This window comes from Elgaria multicarinata, chromosome 1 (assembly GCF_023053635.1).
Source record: "Elgaria multicarinata webbii isolate HBS135686 ecotype San Diego chromosome 1, rElgMul1.1.pri, whole genome shotgun sequence".
Lineage (NCBI taxonomy): Eukaryota > Metazoa > Chordata > Lepidosauria > Squamata > Anguidae > Elgaria > Elgaria multicarinata.
The window spans coordinates 143,342,136-143,360,591 of record NC_086171.1 but is presented as its reverse complement, the minus strand read 5'-3'; the positions used below and the strand labels follow the sequence as shown (position 1 = coordinate 143,360,591).

The 18,456-nt window shown below is 40.5% G+C and overlaps 2 protein-coding genes and 1 pseudogene across 4 annotated transcripts in view; 2 read left to right on the top strand and 1 right to left on the bottom strand.

The window, feature by feature from the left end:
• Positions 1 to 6,371, top strand: part of FGGY (FGGY carbohydrate kinase domain containing) — a 220,106-nt gene extending 213,735 nt beyond the window's left edge. For 2 of the 3 annotated variants that reach the window (XM_063138270.1, XM_063138262.1), the window contains exon 16: positions 4,837 to 6,371. In XM_063138270.1, the coding sequence (XP_062994340.1) occupies positions 4,837 to 4,918 (82 nt within the window). In that variant the 3' untranslated portion in view covers positions 4,919 to 6,371. The remainder of the gene's footprint in view (positions 1 to 4,836) is intronic. The other variant, XM_063138287.1, reaches the window with a different exon arrangement.
• An 841-nt stretch (positions 6,372 to 7,212) lies between these two features.
• LOC134406751 (E3 ubiquitin-protein ligase RNF170-like) lies at positions 7,213 to 17,923 on the bottom strand. The gene is made up of 5 exons (XM_063138301.1): positions 17,848 to 17,923; positions 17,127 to 17,235; positions 10,153 to 10,226; positions 9,560 to 9,670; positions 7,213 to 7,879 (listed from the first exon to the last, which is right to left on the bottom strand). The coding sequence occupies exons 1-5, from the start codon at positions 17,896 to 17,898 to the stop codon at positions 7,571 to 7,573; spliced, it is 654 nt and encodes a 217-aa protein (XP_062994371.1). The 5' UTR covers positions 17,899 to 17,923; the 3' UTR covers positions 7,213 to 7,570.
• LOC134413455 (U2 spliceosomal RNA) lies at positions 10,446 to 10,550 on the top strand (annotated as a pseudogene).
• Positions 17,924 to 18,456: the final 533 nt, after the last annotated feature.

The window sequence follows — 18,456 nt, the reverse complement described above, 5'->3', positions numbered from 1 at the left end:
CCTGCATGTGTCGAAAGTACAGAAAGTCCTATCAGCGTGAAACTAAGACATATGTTTGGCCAGGACAAAACAAGCATGGATGTCATAGAATAGTAGAGTTGGAGGGGGCCTATAAGGCCATCGAGTCCAACCCCTTGCTCAATGCAGGATACCTGACAGATGGTTGTCCAGCCGCCTCCTGAATGCCTCCGGTGTGGCAGGGCCCACGACCTCCCTAGGTAATTGGTTCCGTTGTTGTACTGCTCTAACAGTCAAGATCTCCAATGCAAAACGGGTGAGGGTGAAGGGGCATTTTGTAAGACAGAAAGGTTTATCAGGAAGACATGGTTCACCTCTCCCCACTGTTTTTCCACTGCAACTCCATACTTCAATCATTTTCTCCACCCCTCCCTGATGCTGTATCAAGTGGGGGGGAAACTAAAGGTAAGGGGCAGGGGAATGCAGGGAGGAAGCTTTCTTCCTCAGAAAATAAGTTTCCATTGTTTGCCCCATCTCCCAATACCTTGGGTGGATTTGCGACCATGCATAAAGTATGCTACACTTTAGGTTTTTTTTTTTTAAAAAAAATGAACACTTGGTGGCCAAAACCTGTCTGGAAGCCCGGGTGATGTGGGAGAAAGGTTAAGCAACAACCTCTCCTCCCCCATGCTGTCTTTACTTCAAAGCTCCCTCTCCACTGCTTCTTGCACTGGAAAAGCATCACCTGGGCTTCCAGACAGGTCTTAGCCACCAAGTGTTCATTTAAAAATGACCCTGAAGTCTAGCATGCTTTATGTATAGTTGCAAATCCACCCAAGGTACTTGGAGATGAGGCAAAGAAATGGAAACATATTTTCTGAGGAAGAAAGCTTAATCCAGAGTGGCCCCACACCTCTGGAATAAATTGCCATTGGGGGTCCACTAGGCCCCATTATGGCAGGCTTTTAAGAAGGCCCTGAAATCATATTATTTTACTTTGGCCATCCCTTGATATGTTTGTTGTTGTTGACATGAGCCACATTGGTTGGGAACCTAAGCATTTAAGAAACTGATAATACTGGAAATATGTGTGTTCTTGTATTAATTAGCATTACTCTAGTTTGCAAATGAACAGGATTTAGTGAAGAGCATAGAGAGAAAGAGAAGCCAGAAATCTAGACAACTCCAAAACCAAACTGGCAAGCCACACAGTTGAAATGTAACAGCTTTTTGATAGTTACTCAACTGGACAAGAAGTCAGAGCTTCTTACAATACCTAAATGAGGAGTTCATGGAAGGAAAGTTGCTTGTCTGCTCCTCCCCTCTGCACTCCCTGAAAAGTCTGTCGGGAGAGCCAAGGGCCCCTCTTGAATAATGTGGGATGTGGTGTGGGAAGCTGTTCAGGGAAAGGGGAATCACCCCAAACTGGGGTTGGTTCATGATATAAGTTAACTTAACGAGGTTCACGGAAGGAACATTTCAATCAATCAGTCATTTTGTTTGTACACCTTTTTTCCAAAGTGTTTCACAACAAAACATTACGAACCCACCCCTATCCATATTAAAGAAAAGCCAAAACAATTTCATAACAAGTACTTAATAAACATCAATAGCAAATCAATTAATTAATAATTCCAGCATCAACAAAAGCAAATTGAAAAACCCTCTGGGTGGCTTTGGCTCCATCTACATGGATTATTGAATAGGTATTTCACTTTCCCTTCCTGTCCCCATAGCCGCCTGTGCCCCATCTCACCTTGTTCAGGAGGGTTCCCCTGGCCCTCTAGAGAGTTTTCAGAGGGCATACATTTCCAAGGGAAGGATAGGCTTCCTTAAGTTATCTTACCTTAGGAGCCAAACATTGCTTTCAAAGACAAAACTATTGAAGAAGGGCTACAGCACCACCTGCAGGCATAGCGAAGGGTCTGCAGATATATTCATTGAAGAGCTTAGTCTGCTTATAGTTTAAGAACATGAAAACCAAATAGACTCAGTTAAAACGGGTCCAAGATTTGAGATGAGTCAGAGAAGTTCACGATAACTCTTCTTTAAAGCTGTCGGGGATGTACACCACTATGTTGCCTGCAGCACGGCTGCCACTTCAGCTCTCTGTCCAGTCAGGATACTTTGTACAAATCTCTTCAGCAGTTGGAAAACAAAAATCACCAGGAGAAAATACAAGGGTAGGGAGGGCATGTTAGATTATTTGGAACAGTACTCCCTGGTTATGAAACCGTAAACAGTTACTTCATTAACATATCAACCTACGCACACTCTTCTATCTTTAGAAAAACTCACCTCTTAATTAATATATGTGGATTAAGGCTATGATTTCACCTTCTTGGGAGTAAGTCTCCCACTGAATGCAGTAGAACCCCTAAGTAAGCTATGGCCAGGTGCCCTCTATTTAGAAGGTTTGTTAGAGGACAGTCCTCTATTTGAAGGTGTGTTCTGTCTGAGAGCTCCATCAGATGAGTGGATTTTCGTGGGTCCCTCTCACGACGTCATCTGCCTCCCACCCCTTCTAGCCTTCTTCGCACCACAAAAAAAACCCCAGTAAGTCTGATTTATTTTAAAGATGGAAGTTGCTGCTATCTCCTGCTGTGTGCAGGAGAAGCAGCGCGATGAAAACGGCCCACTGAATAGGCCACGTGCAAGCTATTTACTTCCTCTTTCAAAAGAGGAAGTAATGAGGGACAAATGCACAGGCAGAGAAGCAACTGTAAGGAAATGTGATTTCCTCCTGTGTGATGATGCTCTGAAAGGCTGTTCAAGTTTAACCATAAAGAACCATAAGAAACTGTGAGCAGAGAGAGAAGGGCCTTGAAATTGCCCATCAGCTGACTGAACAGGCACACAGGTCACGTGGTCATGGTTTTCCCTATTTTGGTGAGGTGTATTGCATTTCTGTTTGAATTATAGTAACTGTTTCTACATTTATCCAGATAAATTAGCATACACAATTTTTGTGCAACCCTGTGTCCTTTTTGTCCTCTTTTTGGGCAATATGTAACTGGCCACCCTACTGTAAGGCTTCAGGGATCTTGAACCAAGTACTGTAGCAGGAGATCATAGGTAGCTTTGAGCTTTTCTAGTCATTCTCAACTCATGGTTATTTATAAGTTTTTTAGATGACATTGTAACCCTCCAATTTTGCTTCTGTTTTTAAAGAGCACTTTCAGAGAGTTTTTTTTTTTTAAAGAGCAGGGGAAATGCAGTATTATTTATGAAAGCAAAAGAAACACTTTTTCCACTTGGGTATTTGTAGTATTGCACTATACCATAGTGCCACCTAGAGGATATGTAGTGGGAAAATAGGAAAGGAAACTTTTTTGTGTAGTGCTTGGATCTCAATTCTGTGACGAAACTAAAAGCAGGCATAGCAGATTAACAGCGTCATCTAGAAAAGCCCCAACTCTCTGAGGCAAAGTAGAAGTTTGCCAGAAGAGGAAGCAATTCATCTGTCTGCTTTTTCCAACACTGCAGATAGCCAAAGCAAGGGATGGCAGGTTCAACCTGATTTGTAAAACAGCATGCTCTGTGGCCTAACGCCTAAGTTGCTGAGTCATAGATTGACCTCTCAGGCTACCCATCCCTGTGTACATGACGGAATGATGGCTTCTCAGCTCACCCCTGCCCCCAACGGCCAGTCATGATAGCAATATGCACAGGATCAAGTAGTCAGGGTTGGCCGTGATACTAAACATACTTACTTGAAAGTAAGAACCATTGACACAAACGTATTTAGAACTGGTATGCCAGGATGTGATTCTTTAATTGGAGCTATGCATGGGTAATTAGACCCAGGACAGCAGCCTTCGCCTCTAAATAAATTACTATCAGTTGGTAGTTTACAGTAAAACACTATATTGTATCCTTGGCACTTCCAAGCATGAAGCTCTAATGCCACCAGTAAATGGTAGCATTTATGTGAATCACAATGTGCAGAGGTGAATATGATAGAGCCCCCCCTACTCTACAGCTTCAGAACACGGGGACATTTTATTATGCACTCTAACATGAAGAGAATGGCCACTTTAATGTATTATTCTAATCCTCTGAGCCAAATATTTACTTGCCACAGAATGACTTTAGACAAGGTCAGTGGAGTTGCACATGTTTACACCTATAGAAGGAGTTTCTTCAGAGTATGTTGGGTAAATATAAAGAGCGTAGCTTGAAATGACTTGTCTTTGGTAATAATCCAATGGAAAAATAGTAGACGCTGACTTCTAAAAGGCAATTGCTAAAGCAAACTTTCAGCTCAAAGTCTGAGGACTGTGAGGGCATCAAAGGGGAATGAAGTTGACCCACCCTTTCATGTCTTTTTATTGTTGTTGCCACTACCTCTGTGGAGTGCTTTGCGTGGCAGTTACTTTTCTCTCCCCAGAAGAAGCTGATGTAGAGCTCTACAAGGACTTCTTGGAAGGGAGGAAAAAATGTGGTTCCTTAAAGGAACATCACTGCCGGGAAGACCTCCGCCTGTGCCTGCCCTCTTCAGGGATTGACAAAATCCCTGCACCCCACTTTCACGGCCTGCAAATGGGTAGCAAAAGTGAAATGGGGCAGTTCAGCCAAGCACTAGAATCAGCCTTCCTCAACCTGGGGCGCTCCAGATGTGTGGGACTGCATCTCCCAGAATGCCCCAGCCAATGGAGCGCCCCAGGTTGAGGAAGGCTGCGCTAGATGAAGCAAACCCAATGGTACGTTTGGGGTGGAGTTAGTGCAAAGTTCATGGCCAGGAACTTTATCCAGGTGCACCCTATCAAACTGAACCAGAGCTGCGCAAGACTAATTCTGGAAGAGGTTTCAGTGGATTCTGCTCAGGGCTTGTATTACAGATGCTTTCTATTGTTTGAATTTATGCTTTTTCCACAGATTTTATGACAAGAAGTACCAGGTGTTTCTAAAACTTGTGGAACATCAACGGGAGTATAAAACCATCATGCAGAGTGTGTAGTCAGCGTGAAGAAATACCACTCATGGTGTTGGAGGGTTGTTCTTTCCATTTCATTCACTGATTTTATCTAAATCAATGATAAGGCACAATGTATTGCTAATAAAAAATACTGAATACTGTATAGCCTGTTGAACAGGTTCTCCAAGCTAATGCCAAACACATACATTGATCTGGCTACAATGGAAGCAAAAATCTGGAAGATGATACTTCCAGAAGCATGAACTGGCGGTGGGGGGAGATAAATAATAATAGGGTCCAATCCTATGCAGGTTTAGACGGAAAAATGTCCTACAAGTCCCAGTATACCCCAGCCATACCTCATCATCACAGTGGCCCCACAGAGTAACAAGACCAAATTAGCTCATTTCCCCTTAAAATTGGGATGTGATTATGTTGGAGGTGGTATACTACCTAAATGCAACCTCTATTATTTCTTCAAATATATATTAATGGAACATTATCTTTTAACAGTGAATAATCAATGTCTTATATGGTCACTACTGTGAGCAAGTTATGGGCACAATCCTGTGCATATTTAGTCAGAAAAATGTAGTTGGGAGTTGTAGGACTTTTTTCTGTCTAAACATGTATAGTATTGTGCCCTTAATGAACTTTGCAGAGCAAATCATGGCAGGGTAGAGAGTGATATTTTACAACATATCCATCAGCTTTGAATCTTAGCTGTTACTTAAGACTGGAATCAACTTTCTGTGCTAAACTGCCAGAGCCAGCATTTATAGCAAAGATAATCTAGATCATCCATAAAAATCCCTCCCCCTTCTTAAATGTTTGTACAATTATTTTAGTTGATCGATAAAAATCACAGAGTGCATCAGTTATTCAAACTCGTATGTGTCTAGGTAAAACCAAATGGTGGGATATGCAACGAGTATAAATAAATAAATTACCCCCAATCCATATTCTCCTGAACTTATAATTCTCGATTCAAGTATTGTTCTACCTGTGGGTTGCTGCCTCTCTCCGCCCCTCCCACTAACTCAAAGCTGGCATTCCCTAACAGCATAAAGGCATGTTAGGGAATTCAGATGAAGAGGTTGCATAGCTGCTGATTAATCCTATGTGTAGCCAAAAATAACACAAATGCCTGGCTCAATTAATTAGATTTCTTTTGAACTCTGCTGCCAGCCCACTTTTCACAATTCTCATTCTATAGTGCCCCCTTGGGGTAGAATGAGGCACAGCTGGATCAGGTTGCCTCATTGGCTCCAGCCATGAAACACCTCAGGGAACAAGAAGCAGAAAACCGTGGATAGTAAGTGCCCAAGAGACCCCGCAAAGAACAGCCGATCTGGGTGCCCACTGAATACATTGTCTCCCGGAATTTGCCTTGCTTTTGTTCCTGCTTGCCCTGCATGAGCTAACCCACACATTTCACAGGAATGATATTTTTTTCAAAAACCTTAGTGTATATGTTAAAAGAAGAAACACTGCAAACTTCAAACTTGCGGACAATAAATATTTATATACATATATTCTTAAACATGCCTAATATATAAAAACTGATTTCCATAACACTCATTTCAAGACACAAACACGTAACAGGTTACATCTAGAATGTACTGAGAGTTTTCTTTCATTACTGATAATATTAATTTTCTTCGTGTTTATATAATCCTATGCTTCTTAGTAAGACATTTGAGCTTATATCAAATTGGGCTTTGACCTTGGGCTTGTCTTCATTTATGACAAGGATGTATATGAAACTACATACAGTATACAAAGCCTCCTTATGAATAAAAAAACAACAGAAAAAGTGGCAAAAGGTATTTTCCATGTTCGTGTCCAAAAGAATCAGGTGATGTTATTCTCAGGTTCTACATAATGCGTTTTATTCGATGATAGGGCTGTTTTGGCTGTGTGTATTTCTTTTCTTTTTCTTTTTTGGACTACAGTTTTGCTTTGATTCTGCGCAATATTACGGGTTGTATCCAACAATGACCGTTTTGACAACACTATGGCATCCATCAGCTGAGCAGATTCCTTCTCACCCCCGCAGCCTCTCTGCTCTCCAAAATTTGTTCCAGAAGGTTGAAAGACCCTCCCAAATTTCAAGGAGGCTGCAGATGGGAGAAGCGGAAAGGAAAAATCAATTGCACAAGCAGAAGTGTACTTGCACAATGTTGTATGTCACCCCTATGATTGTTACAACTGTTGGCTAACCTATCCAGATCTCAGTCCTTCTACATGTATCTGTAGTAAGGATCATCTTTGTCCTCCAGACAACTTATTTTGTGTACCAAATATATCAAAGTTAATTTGAAGGTACTACAGTAATAAAAGTTGCCATATTTTCAAGTTTAAATGTATTTATGTATTTATTTATTTTAGCTGTATCTGTGCCATTGAAATGTAAAACGGAATCTCTTGGCAATTGGGAACCCCACAAGTCAAACTAAGTACCACAGATGTGAAATTGATGTGATTTTTTTTGAACAATAGCAGAGCATCACTACAGACTTGTCGACATCATTGGTCTTAGAGACACCAACCAACATGTTGTCTGTTGCTGTTTTGTAAACTCCAGGACATCAACCTTCTTCAAAGCTAAGTTGATTCTGTGTTCTTTCCGAACGCTGAGAGAGTTCAGTCTTGCCTGGTCAGTTTAACCTTACGAAGAACCAGTACTGCAGCTCATTGTGATTCCAACAGGATGTTTTGAGTTGTAGAGTTTGTCATATTCGCCCCTTCTGATTCTATTTGAGAGCAAATGTTTATCATACAAATTAAAAGTAGGAATACAACAACTAGGTCATCAACTGCACCCAGGATTCCACAAAGAGGTTCAGGCATGACATCAAATGGAGAAGTTAAGCACATTATGGTTCCAAAAGAGCAGACGACAACTCTGAGGAAGAAGATCCACACAAGTCCACCCAAGGTGAAGAGTCCTCGTATGGCAAGATTGAGAAGAAGTGGCATGTCGTAAAGGTAATCTGTAAACTAGACAGAGAATTTGGGTAGGTTACAAAACTATCATTTTGTGTGTGTCTTATTCAGCTAAAACTTTTGTTTCACATCTATTGAACACTGCAACACCTCTTTAATAAGGGTTTGTCTAATTCAGCTAATTGTTGGCAGTGAAAGGCAGCTAATGCTTCTTTAAAATATGTTTTGTCAATGTCCAGTACTTGCTTCTTTTTGGGGTTATTATATGGATAAATTCTGTATTGGAACAGTCTTTAATATTCTCTGGTGTCCATGCTCTTTTAAATTATTTGCCAGCTTTCTGGAAATTAATGGTCAGCATAAATGGATTTTTTTTAAAGTCTGAGGGCAAAACCAACATAAATCATATTTAGATTTATGTAAATCTACAAATTATGTAAATCTACAAATCTGTTGAAGTAAATGGAACTTAAGTTAGTGGGCTCATCTACACCTAGAGCTCTTTCGAGAAGGGGGAGGGATGATCATGAAGTTTTCTGCTTAAGCGATTGTTCCTCATAGGGCACACACTAGCAAGTTTGCCTGCAATTTAAGTAGAGCCATTCCGGGGTGATTTTTTTAAAAAAATTATGACTCCTGACTCTTGCGCAAGAGCAGAATTGCAATCCTGCGTGAAGATCACACGCACGGCGCTGAAAGACCCCGAGACCCATCCAGAACGTGTTGACAATGCTCACCCCCGATACCCATCGGCTCACTCCACATGGCTGGTTGCCTGTTTGCTGACCTCCACTACTCGCAAGGAACAACAATAGCTGTATGAGGGGTGGGCACACCAGACGCGCACCTCGGGATTTTTGCAAGAGCGGGGCGGGGGGAAATGGGACAAAAGCTGTCATCGATATCACCAGGAAAACTGAGGGGTTGTCTCTAGATCACTGTAAGATCATGTGGTATGGTAAGGACAACCTCGATACTATTCTGGAAGAAACAGCTGGTGTGGATTAGTCCAGTCATGACTAACCTATGCCCCATTCATTTCATTGGATTTACTCTAAATAAAACTTATGTTAGATTTTGCCTGATATTACAACATAGAAAAGATGAATGGTCACCTCCTATAATGCAAGAGTGAAGACCTTACAACATTTCAATATTTGAACAAATGGCATATAGACGCCACCTTCAAATGGATACTTATTTGGATGTCTGGTCTTCTTCTGTTGAAGCTTATAATTGCTAGAAAGTTGTGTGTGTGTGTGTCATTTGTATTCATTGATATGTGCATGTGGGTATACTATGTTTTCTTTTTCTTTTGTTGAAATTTCACAATAAAAATAAATTTTAAAATTACAATTTTTACTGTTGATTCATATTGTTATGCTAGGTTTGTTAAGTAGGGGGAAGGAATTTCAGGGCTGACTAAGCATTAGCCTTTTTATTGCTAGGAAATAGCCCATTGCTAACCTACACATTGTAAAATTGGACAATACAGCCAGGTCTTCCTTCTTTGCTCCCCCCCCCCCCCCGGGTTGTTTGTTCCTCTTTCACTTGGCAGCTGTTATATGTATCCCTTCAAATGATTTATTGCTACACTAAAAGACATGCTTTGCATTATGGAATGTTTGCTAATGGGAATACTTGGTGCCATTTTAAGTAGTTGCTTCATTTCACACGGAGTAAGAGTCATGAACAGACTCAAATATGGGACTAACTAGAAATATTGCCACTTACAGGCCGAGGTTGTCCTGAGAAGCGCTTGTTATAATCTCTGATATCATACACAGTTTGTTTGCTTTGCTTGTCAGGTTGGTTTTCACAAGAGATGGTGTATAGAAGAATAACCTGCACATGAAAAGCACGAAGAAGGACTTTAGGTTAGAACCAACACAAATGCAAGTTTGTTTAAAAAAATCAATGCTAGTTTTATTAGGCCTTCTGTTGTTTCTGTTTGTCTCTTTGGTTCATACGCTTTGCCCTCCAATGGGTAAATTCCCTCTTCTGTCCTTTTACCAAGACCTTTGTGCATTCTGTTATACAGCTAGTAGCCAAGGTCAATTGAGTATAAGGAGTTTTGTCATGAGTGAGCAGAAGGAGCCAGCCAAGCATATTAAGTTGGAGCCAACCAACCATAATAAAAAGCCTGCTGCGGACGCACCGTTTTAATATTTGATAAGAGTTCCCTGATTTGACAGGCATCAGATGAGAGATGTTGATGGTTGTAGTAGCCTGGATGAGCTTGGAAAACCTGTGTAGATTTAGAAGTATATTTTGAGTATATTTCCACCTCCTCCGTTAACTGTCAAAGAGCAGATAAAAACTCTTACTTTCTGCCTGCAGAGTGGGCAGCTGATCGCTCCAAGCCAAGCCCCATGTTTCCAATATTCAATCAGACAGGAACCTAGGGAAAAAATAATGTTAAAAAGAACAGAAAAAATAGCTGGAAGACACTATTTTAGCCCTTTCCACTGAGATCAAATTCCCGCACCCAAACAGAAGAAAACAGCTTACCCAAAGCTTGGAAACATTGTCAGGGAAAGCAAGGAAAACAGAGGCTATCAAAGTCATCGCCCAGTATGACACACTTTTGATAAAATGTGCCTGAAATCTAATGCCTAAAATCATTTCTGTGCCTTTTGGCTAAGATCAAGTGTACTATCTGTTCTTATCAGTTTAATATCTGCTACGTTTTTCAGTTTCTGTTGTTTTAATTCTGTTACACTGCTGCTAGATTTTATTTTCTTTATTATATACTGTAGTTTTAAACTTGTAAACATTTATATTATATTTTATTGTGATGTATTTTATGGTTTTAATTGTTTTGGACAACATTGGGAGGTATGGTAATGTAATAAATAAAATATTACATAGTTGTTAACTCTCTGTGTGATTTTAAGGCAGCTTTAAAAACTAGCCTTTTCCGGCAGGCCTATCCAAATCAATGTAAAATCATGAATTTTTAAGATGTATTGATTCCTGTTCTAATGTTGTTCCCCGCCTCGATCCAAAGGGAGAGGCGGGTAAGAAATAAATAAATATATTATTATTATTATTATTATTATTATTATTATTATTAACATTAAACACAAATTTAAAGGTCCCACTGACATTTTTAATACTGTCCCTGAAATTAGTTCTGATATGATTTGACAGTCTGTGTGGTTTCTCACAACTGTTTTGCTGAGTGAAAATTAAAAAGGACAAATAAGTTTAATAAGAATAAATGCAACTGGGTATACCATGGGATACTCTAAATAAGCTGAAGATTTAATATTTCTAGGGACTCCATGTGAGCCAGTGATACCTTTTGAAACCAAATTATAGCCACAGATGTCCATCCACATGTTTTACAACTTTGTTTTTTTTTTTACATTGACTCATTTACAACAGCAAAGTGGGGAAGAAGGAAGGAAAGGCAGAGCCTTCTCAAGCCGGGCTATTTGTGCATATCCACATTTTCAAAATCTATATTTAATCCAGTTTGCTTCAGAGTTTAACAAGGCCCCCAAGAAACACTCTGTTGGCTATTAGCAATTAGAGGGAAATACTGGCCCAAGATCAACTTTCTACTCCATTTCCTGGACATATGGTTTGAGATAAAGGTGAAATTTAAAACATCTTGGGGAAAATATAGGAATATATAGGAATTCCTGACAATAATACAGATTAGCGACCATGTATTTTTCCTGCAAGTCACAGTCAATCACTCTTTAAAGCCATCAGATAACATGATTTTTAGGTATGACACTTGCTCACCTTTGTTCTTCCTGATGCCAAATAAAATAAAATATACAACTTCCAAATAAAATGTTCTGAAAGGCAATGAAATGTAGCCAATGCAAAACATGCCTATACATTTCATTTTAAGATTTTACTTAAAGTGTCTGTGTGGGTGGGTGGGAGGGAAGGAAGAATATTGCACGTGGAGTGAAGTGTGAGATTTTTATTTGTCCCTATCTAGTATTGTGTAGATTGGCTCAATTGTTAGAGCCACCTGGACTGTTTTACGAAACTACCGTATTTCTTCGATTCTAAGATGCCATCGATTCTAAGACGCATCCCATTTTTAGAGATGTTTATTTGGGAAAAAGGGGCATCTTAGAATCAAAGAAATACTTCCCTCACTGCCCAGCCAACCTCCTCCCATCCCCATTCTTCTAATGGTTGTGTCCTTTTCTTTTTTCCCTCTGTGAGAGAAGAAACCGCTGTTTGCGCGGGAAGAAGGGGGGGCATTGAAACAAAGAGTAAACAATATTTTCGGGCGGGGAGAGAGAGGAGACGCAATTAAGGAGCTAAAACGCTTAACTCTCCAGTCCCGCTCTTTACTTGTCTGTGCAGCAGGGGACGACGACATGCGAGTAAGTCCCATGGAAATCGATGGGACTTACGAATAAATTTGACAAACAAAAAACCAGGTGCTTACCCTCCCAGCTCCTTCTCGCTCGCATGGCTCGAGGCTGCTGCAGGAGCTTCCTCTTTTCCTCTTACCATATTGCTTCGATTCTAAGACGCCATCGATTCTAAGCACTCCATTTTTAGAGCTGTTTATTTAGGGGAAAAAGTGCGTCTTAGAATCGAAGAAATACGGTAGTCTTTGTCTAGGCTGGGAGTCTCTGGTATTGGACACTTTATTACCTTCTGCTCTCTACTTGTGGAGCAGTAATATTAGAATGAAGTAAGGGGAGAGGAAGGGGTTCATGGGTGGGTGTGATTAAATGCATGAAGGATCTTGTTTTACAGTAGAGAGCTTAACTAGATGATACTGAGACCCCCTTCAGGCCTTGTGAGCCAGATGGATTGCATACAGATGTGGTGCAATACCATTTGATTAAACAAGATGTCTTTCTAGGGCAAGCACTGGATAATAGAGGGGAACCTACACCTAAGGCAGTGAGAAAAGGAGAATAGTATTTATTTATTTTTATAATAAAATTTTGCAGAGCTGTGTAATGGAGATTGGTTGGCACTGGAATCATACCTCCTTTAGGAGATTCTTTTATAAAACATTATATATTAGGAAGAACTTGCAGCATTACAAACACTCAGTAGTCCTCCCTGATTCTGAACATCATTAACTTTGCTCTGTGGTTAAGGATGATGCTGTGCCTGAAGAATGAAGCACAATATTTGTCTATTAGCCTTTCTAGATTATTAAATCCTCTTTTATTGCAATGGATCCAAATTTTTCTCAAAGTAGAACTTTTTTCCTGTGGGGATTTGGCCTTCCCGAAACTTAGCTTTGTATTTGACAAAAAACTCACTTTTCATCCCAGCTACATTTTTATTGTCAACTTTACAAGAATCAATGGTATAAAAGAGAACCAGGCCAGTCGCTGGGACCTCCGAAGTCTAGAGTAAAGCACATAATTGACTAGGTTTGTACAGGACCTGATATTTCATTATCCTTCCCCAAATGAATGCTGTTTAAAATGTCTTGTTACTGTTAATCTTTGTATTAAGTCCTTCTTTGTCTTTGAGGGTGGAAAATACCTCCCAACCCCAGAGGTAGGGTTTCCATATTCCCACAGAAATGCACTTAACTACACATGTTTTCTGCAAGGTTTCTTCCTCTCTTATTATCCAGTAAATACAACTGCATCTAGCTGTGATGAAAGCATATACTGTAGCTGGGGATTATAGCCTAACACATTGTAGGGAGTAAACAAGGCCTCTTGACCCTGACCTGTCACAGTGCCATGGCAGTTCCAACTATGTCTCAGACTTATGTTTCCCCCACTTCAACTGCTGAGATCACAATGGGAGCCTCATGCCACAATAGTCAAGTGGATTTGAGAGAGGCATTTTGCATTCCCAATTCTCCAATTCCTCACTATGAGATTTTATTGCACTGGTCTTGGAGAGATGGGGATCCTCAGATAATGATTAGGATAGGATGCAAAGCACTCCTGATGGTCCTGGTCTAAAATGCCTGCAGAATGGAGCAGTTAAGCTGAAATAGTGTTGATGACTGCTAGTCAGGGGGCGGATCTAACTAGCTGCCAACAACTGGTGCCCTAGGGTAGGGTGACCATATGAAAAGGAGGACAGGGCTCCTAGACCTTTAACAATTGTATAGAAAAGGGAATTTCAGCAGGTGTCATTTGTATGCATGCAGCACCTGGTAAAATTCCCTCTTCATCACAACAGTTAAAGCTGCAGAAAACCTGCTCTCTTTTGTATCTGATCACTAGGGCAGGGCTCCTGCAGCTTTAACTATTGTGATGAAGAGGGGATTTCACTAGGTGCTGCTTCCATACAAATGACACCTGCTGAAATTCCCTTTCCTTCGCAACTCTTAAAGATTCAGGAGCCCTGTCCTCCTTTTCATATGGTCATCCTACCCTAGGCAAACTATGCAATTGGCGCTCCAAATCCCAAGGGCAAATGCCCCACAACTTCAGAAGCAGAAATATTATCATTTCTAATAAAACACCCCTTTTTTAAATCAAGCACTGTATCAGCATAGAGGGTCTGATAAAACAACAAAGGAGACGAACACAGTCTTGGAAGGATTCCAGTTGCATCTTTGGGGCGACATGGCCAGCAAGACGCCGCCAGCCCCAAGGCTCAGCCCTCTGAGGGCAAAGGAAGTGGCTGCTCTCAGGGGAGCCTCTCTCTCCCTGCCTCCAACTGGGAGCAGCAGGACAATATTCTGTATCACCTGAGAGAGGACCAGATCCCAAAAATGGGGTGATGGTGGCCTGACTTAGCCCCAACTTCCCTATATGGATGGGCTGCCCCTGTTATTGTCTCAGGGCCTGTTCAGACAACATGCTAAGTCATGGTTAGGCCGCTAACCCTTTTACAGCAAATGGTTAGTGAGCATACTTAAAATGATTATAGTCACCGTAGTTAGGAATGGTTCACATGACACGCTAAGCCATAATGTTTAGCTCAAAATGCTTAACCACTGTGGCTTAGCATGTTGTCTGAAGAGGTCTCAGTATAGAAAGTGGGGCAGAAACATTCAGCAACACTGTTGTAGTGCAGCACCAACAATGCTACTTACTATTTCAAGACCCCCTTCACCATGCTACAAGGTTTTTAGAGCAGGTAGATGAGATTTCTTCTAACTCTGGCACTAGGAGCCTTGGAATTGATCCTGCATTTATGTCTTTCTCAGAAACAAACTGCCATTTACCAGGCTGATGGAATAAAATCATAAATCCATCAGAATTTTGCCACTGGTAATGTTATTGGTGCCAGAATGCCACTTTTATCTCTGTGGTATGCAGTGCACTAGTGATAAAGAGATTACATGCAAGTCCTCAAAATGCATAATCCCCAAATGTTAGTGCATATGACTGAATTTTGTTTAAAATGATTAAAGGATGTTGTTATTTTGGGCACAGTGATCGTTTAATCCCCCCACCCCCAAGGCTGGGGAAGGCTGTATTAAAGTCAATATAAAGAATTGTGGAGTACCTGGCACTGATTTCATTACATGTTTTTGTTTTGTCACATACCAGTTTCCCAACTAATATGTGTTACCTTTGATTTGTTTAGCCCTCGTATGTTACAGTTCAAAACCTTGCTTTTAGATTGGTGCTAGGTTTTGACTGCAAGTTGTTTTGGTTCTGTTTGCTAAAAAGCTGTTTCTGTTGGCCTTTTGCCCACAGTGCTTCACAGACTCCATTGAAACTGTTAAGTACAGTGCTGATCCTCTGGGTCTCAGTAGTATCTGTTTCCTGTTTCTTGCCCACAGGACTTCCTGCGTATTGCAACACTTTTAAAATGCAACAGTGGTACTATAGCAATGGATAAAGGAAAGTTGTTGCTGCATCTTACATAAATATAATCACATTGGATGTCAAGGTTGGTGAGAGCACCCCTGTACAAGTATTTTCAGAACTTGATCGTTCGCCAAGGGAAATTATGTCTTAACTTTATGGAGTGGAGCTGGAATCTGTTAGGGGTGTCTCTGGCCATCCTTTCTTTGCTAGGCTGCCGTAAAGAAGACAAGGGGCACTGGGAAAAACACCATTTGCAGAATTCCATACCTGTATGTGTAAACGGTCACATAAGCTTTCAGCACGACTGGCTGCAGAACAGGTTTCTGCATGCAGAACAAAGTCTCCTGGTGCATTTTTTAAATTATTTTCCACGCACCTGGGAAATACTAGGTTCTTGGCATGCAGAAGAGGATTTCTAGATTGTGGCTTGGCATGACCACCTGTGCCTTATCCTCATGTTGCCAGAATGGTAGTATTGCAGGACTGGAAATCAGTTAAGACAAAGCTGGATCAAAATCTATTTGTTTTATTAGTAAGGGGGGGGGAAGTTGTTTTTATTAATTGGGATCGAATTTAATCAAATTGGATTAATTTGGACTTCCTTATCAATGTTTTCATTTTATTTAGTGGGAAATTTCATACTCCCTCTTCCACTTATTTTCTCTTACTTTGCCTAATTTTAAAAAATGAGGTCTGTGTGCATATAATAGCGTTCCCCAACCTAGTGTCCTCTGAATGTGTTGGACATCAATTACCATTATCTTCAGCCAACATTGCAATTGGAATAGCATAAGGTAAGTAAACAATATTGGATTGAATACAGACTAAGTTAATTGAACTTAGTCCCTGTAGAAATCAATGATAAGGGAATCCAAATTCAAGTAACATGCAGCACAATCCTATTCATCTTTACTCAGAAGTAAGTTTCGCTGTTTTCAGTGGGGCTTACATCCAAGATTTAAGCCTTGGTTTAAACCTTGTCATGTCTTCTGGTTTTGAAGCTCTGCGCTACTCTGAAGAGGGTGATCCCTTTGCTTTAGAGGGAACACTCTCTTCTACACTTTCCCAGCTTGAGGATGTAGTCCTCCTATATGAGGGTGACTCTTCTCCAGTCCCTCAGTCATAGAGGAACATGAGATTGCAGAAAAGGACACCAATCTTTTAAGAAATACAGTCAGTATCCAGCAAGGGTGGAACCAATGGTGATCTGGCAGCCTTTTAAAGTTGATTGTAGTCCTTTGCTGGGACAGCATCTCTCTTTGTTGTAGAATATTTCAGCCTTCACTTACATGGTGAATTATCCAAGGTTCTGGCAGTCTCTGCCCTACCCTGCCTGTCAGAACCCCTTTGATTCTATTTTATCGGATGTGACCCTGAACAACCAGTTAGTGCCTATTTTGCAGTCCACTTCCCCAGGGCCTCACACCAAGTCAGGATAGAACCAACCCACTGTCAAGGTTAGTCTTTTCTAATATGTTGTTCTCTTTAGTTGCATGTAATGTTAAGGTTACTGTATATTGGGGTGGGGGGGAAATATGGTTGGAAAAATAATAATCCTGCTAACTTACCACAAAATAAATGTCCACAGTTGGTTTTTACTGGGAAAGTAGCAGACTGGAGGCAGATAGGGCAGCTCAAATCATTGTGGTAACATTGCTGCCACTGCCTAAGAGATTCCTAAATGAAAGGGAAAGTTGGTCTATTTAAAGGGTACATACAGTATGGTTATCAATATATTCCAATTAATTCATGAAGTGCCCAGCAAGCCTTCATAATTATGAAGTAATCCTTGAAAAATCTCCAAAAATGGGAATTACTTTGCACCTACAATCATCATCTTGCACTATGTTTACTACTTTTACACATTTCAAGTCCTGCCAGAGTCATGGACTGATTTAGCACTGCAGGTTTCCTTTGGAAACCTCTTATCTTAGCACCAGAAAAAGCTGGATTCAGCTTTAGTTATATGGCAATCCCATATGCTAAGACAGGAAAACCTGATAAATGAAGTCATTCTGTTTCTATAAAATCAGTATATCATGTGTCAAACCTCTGTTTTGAAAAGTAATCCCACTTCTTGTTTTGTAAGTTTCATCTCTTATAAAAACAGGAACAAGTATGTTTCTAATTAGGTCACCAAGATGCTGTATCTAGGGAAATTCAGTTGTTCCAGAGAGTAAATGATGGAAAACTTTGAAAAGCTTTTCTGACACCCATGACCCTGGCACATATCAAACTTCTTTTGTTTTACATTACGTATTTTAAAGAACTGCAGATTTGTAAACTTACTATGTGATTTTTTGAAGACAAGGAAGCATAATTCTTTTCCAGAGGACTCATCTCTTGACTTTAAATTAAGAAATCTGTAAAAAAATAAAAATGCTTAGTTGGGGTAGTTTTTTTTAAGAGAAACATTATGTTAAGATGTTTAGACCAACTAAACAATAAATTTGTATAGCAGTGTACTATTCCATGCCAAAAAAGACCGTTCCTCAGCGTTAGTGGGATATTTTGAGCATCATCACATGGGGAAAAATCACATTTGCTTACCGTCACTTCTCTGCCCACACGTTTGTCCCTCATTACTTCCTCTTTTGAAAGAGGAAGTAAACAATGTGTATATGGCCTATTCAATGGACCGTTTTGATCATGCTGCTTCTCCTGCACACAGCAAGAGATAGCGGCAACTTTCATCTTTATCTTAAGTCATACTTAGTGGGGTTTTTTTTGTGGCGTGACGAAGGCAAGAAAGGGCGGGAAGCACGAGGGAAGCAGACAACATTGTGAGAGAGACCTGCAAAAATCCGTGAGTGCCCAGTACGGAGCGTGCAATAAAATGCTTGTCTGATGGAGATCTTTGTCTCCTTCCTTCCACCCCCTCGAATAATTTGTTCTTCA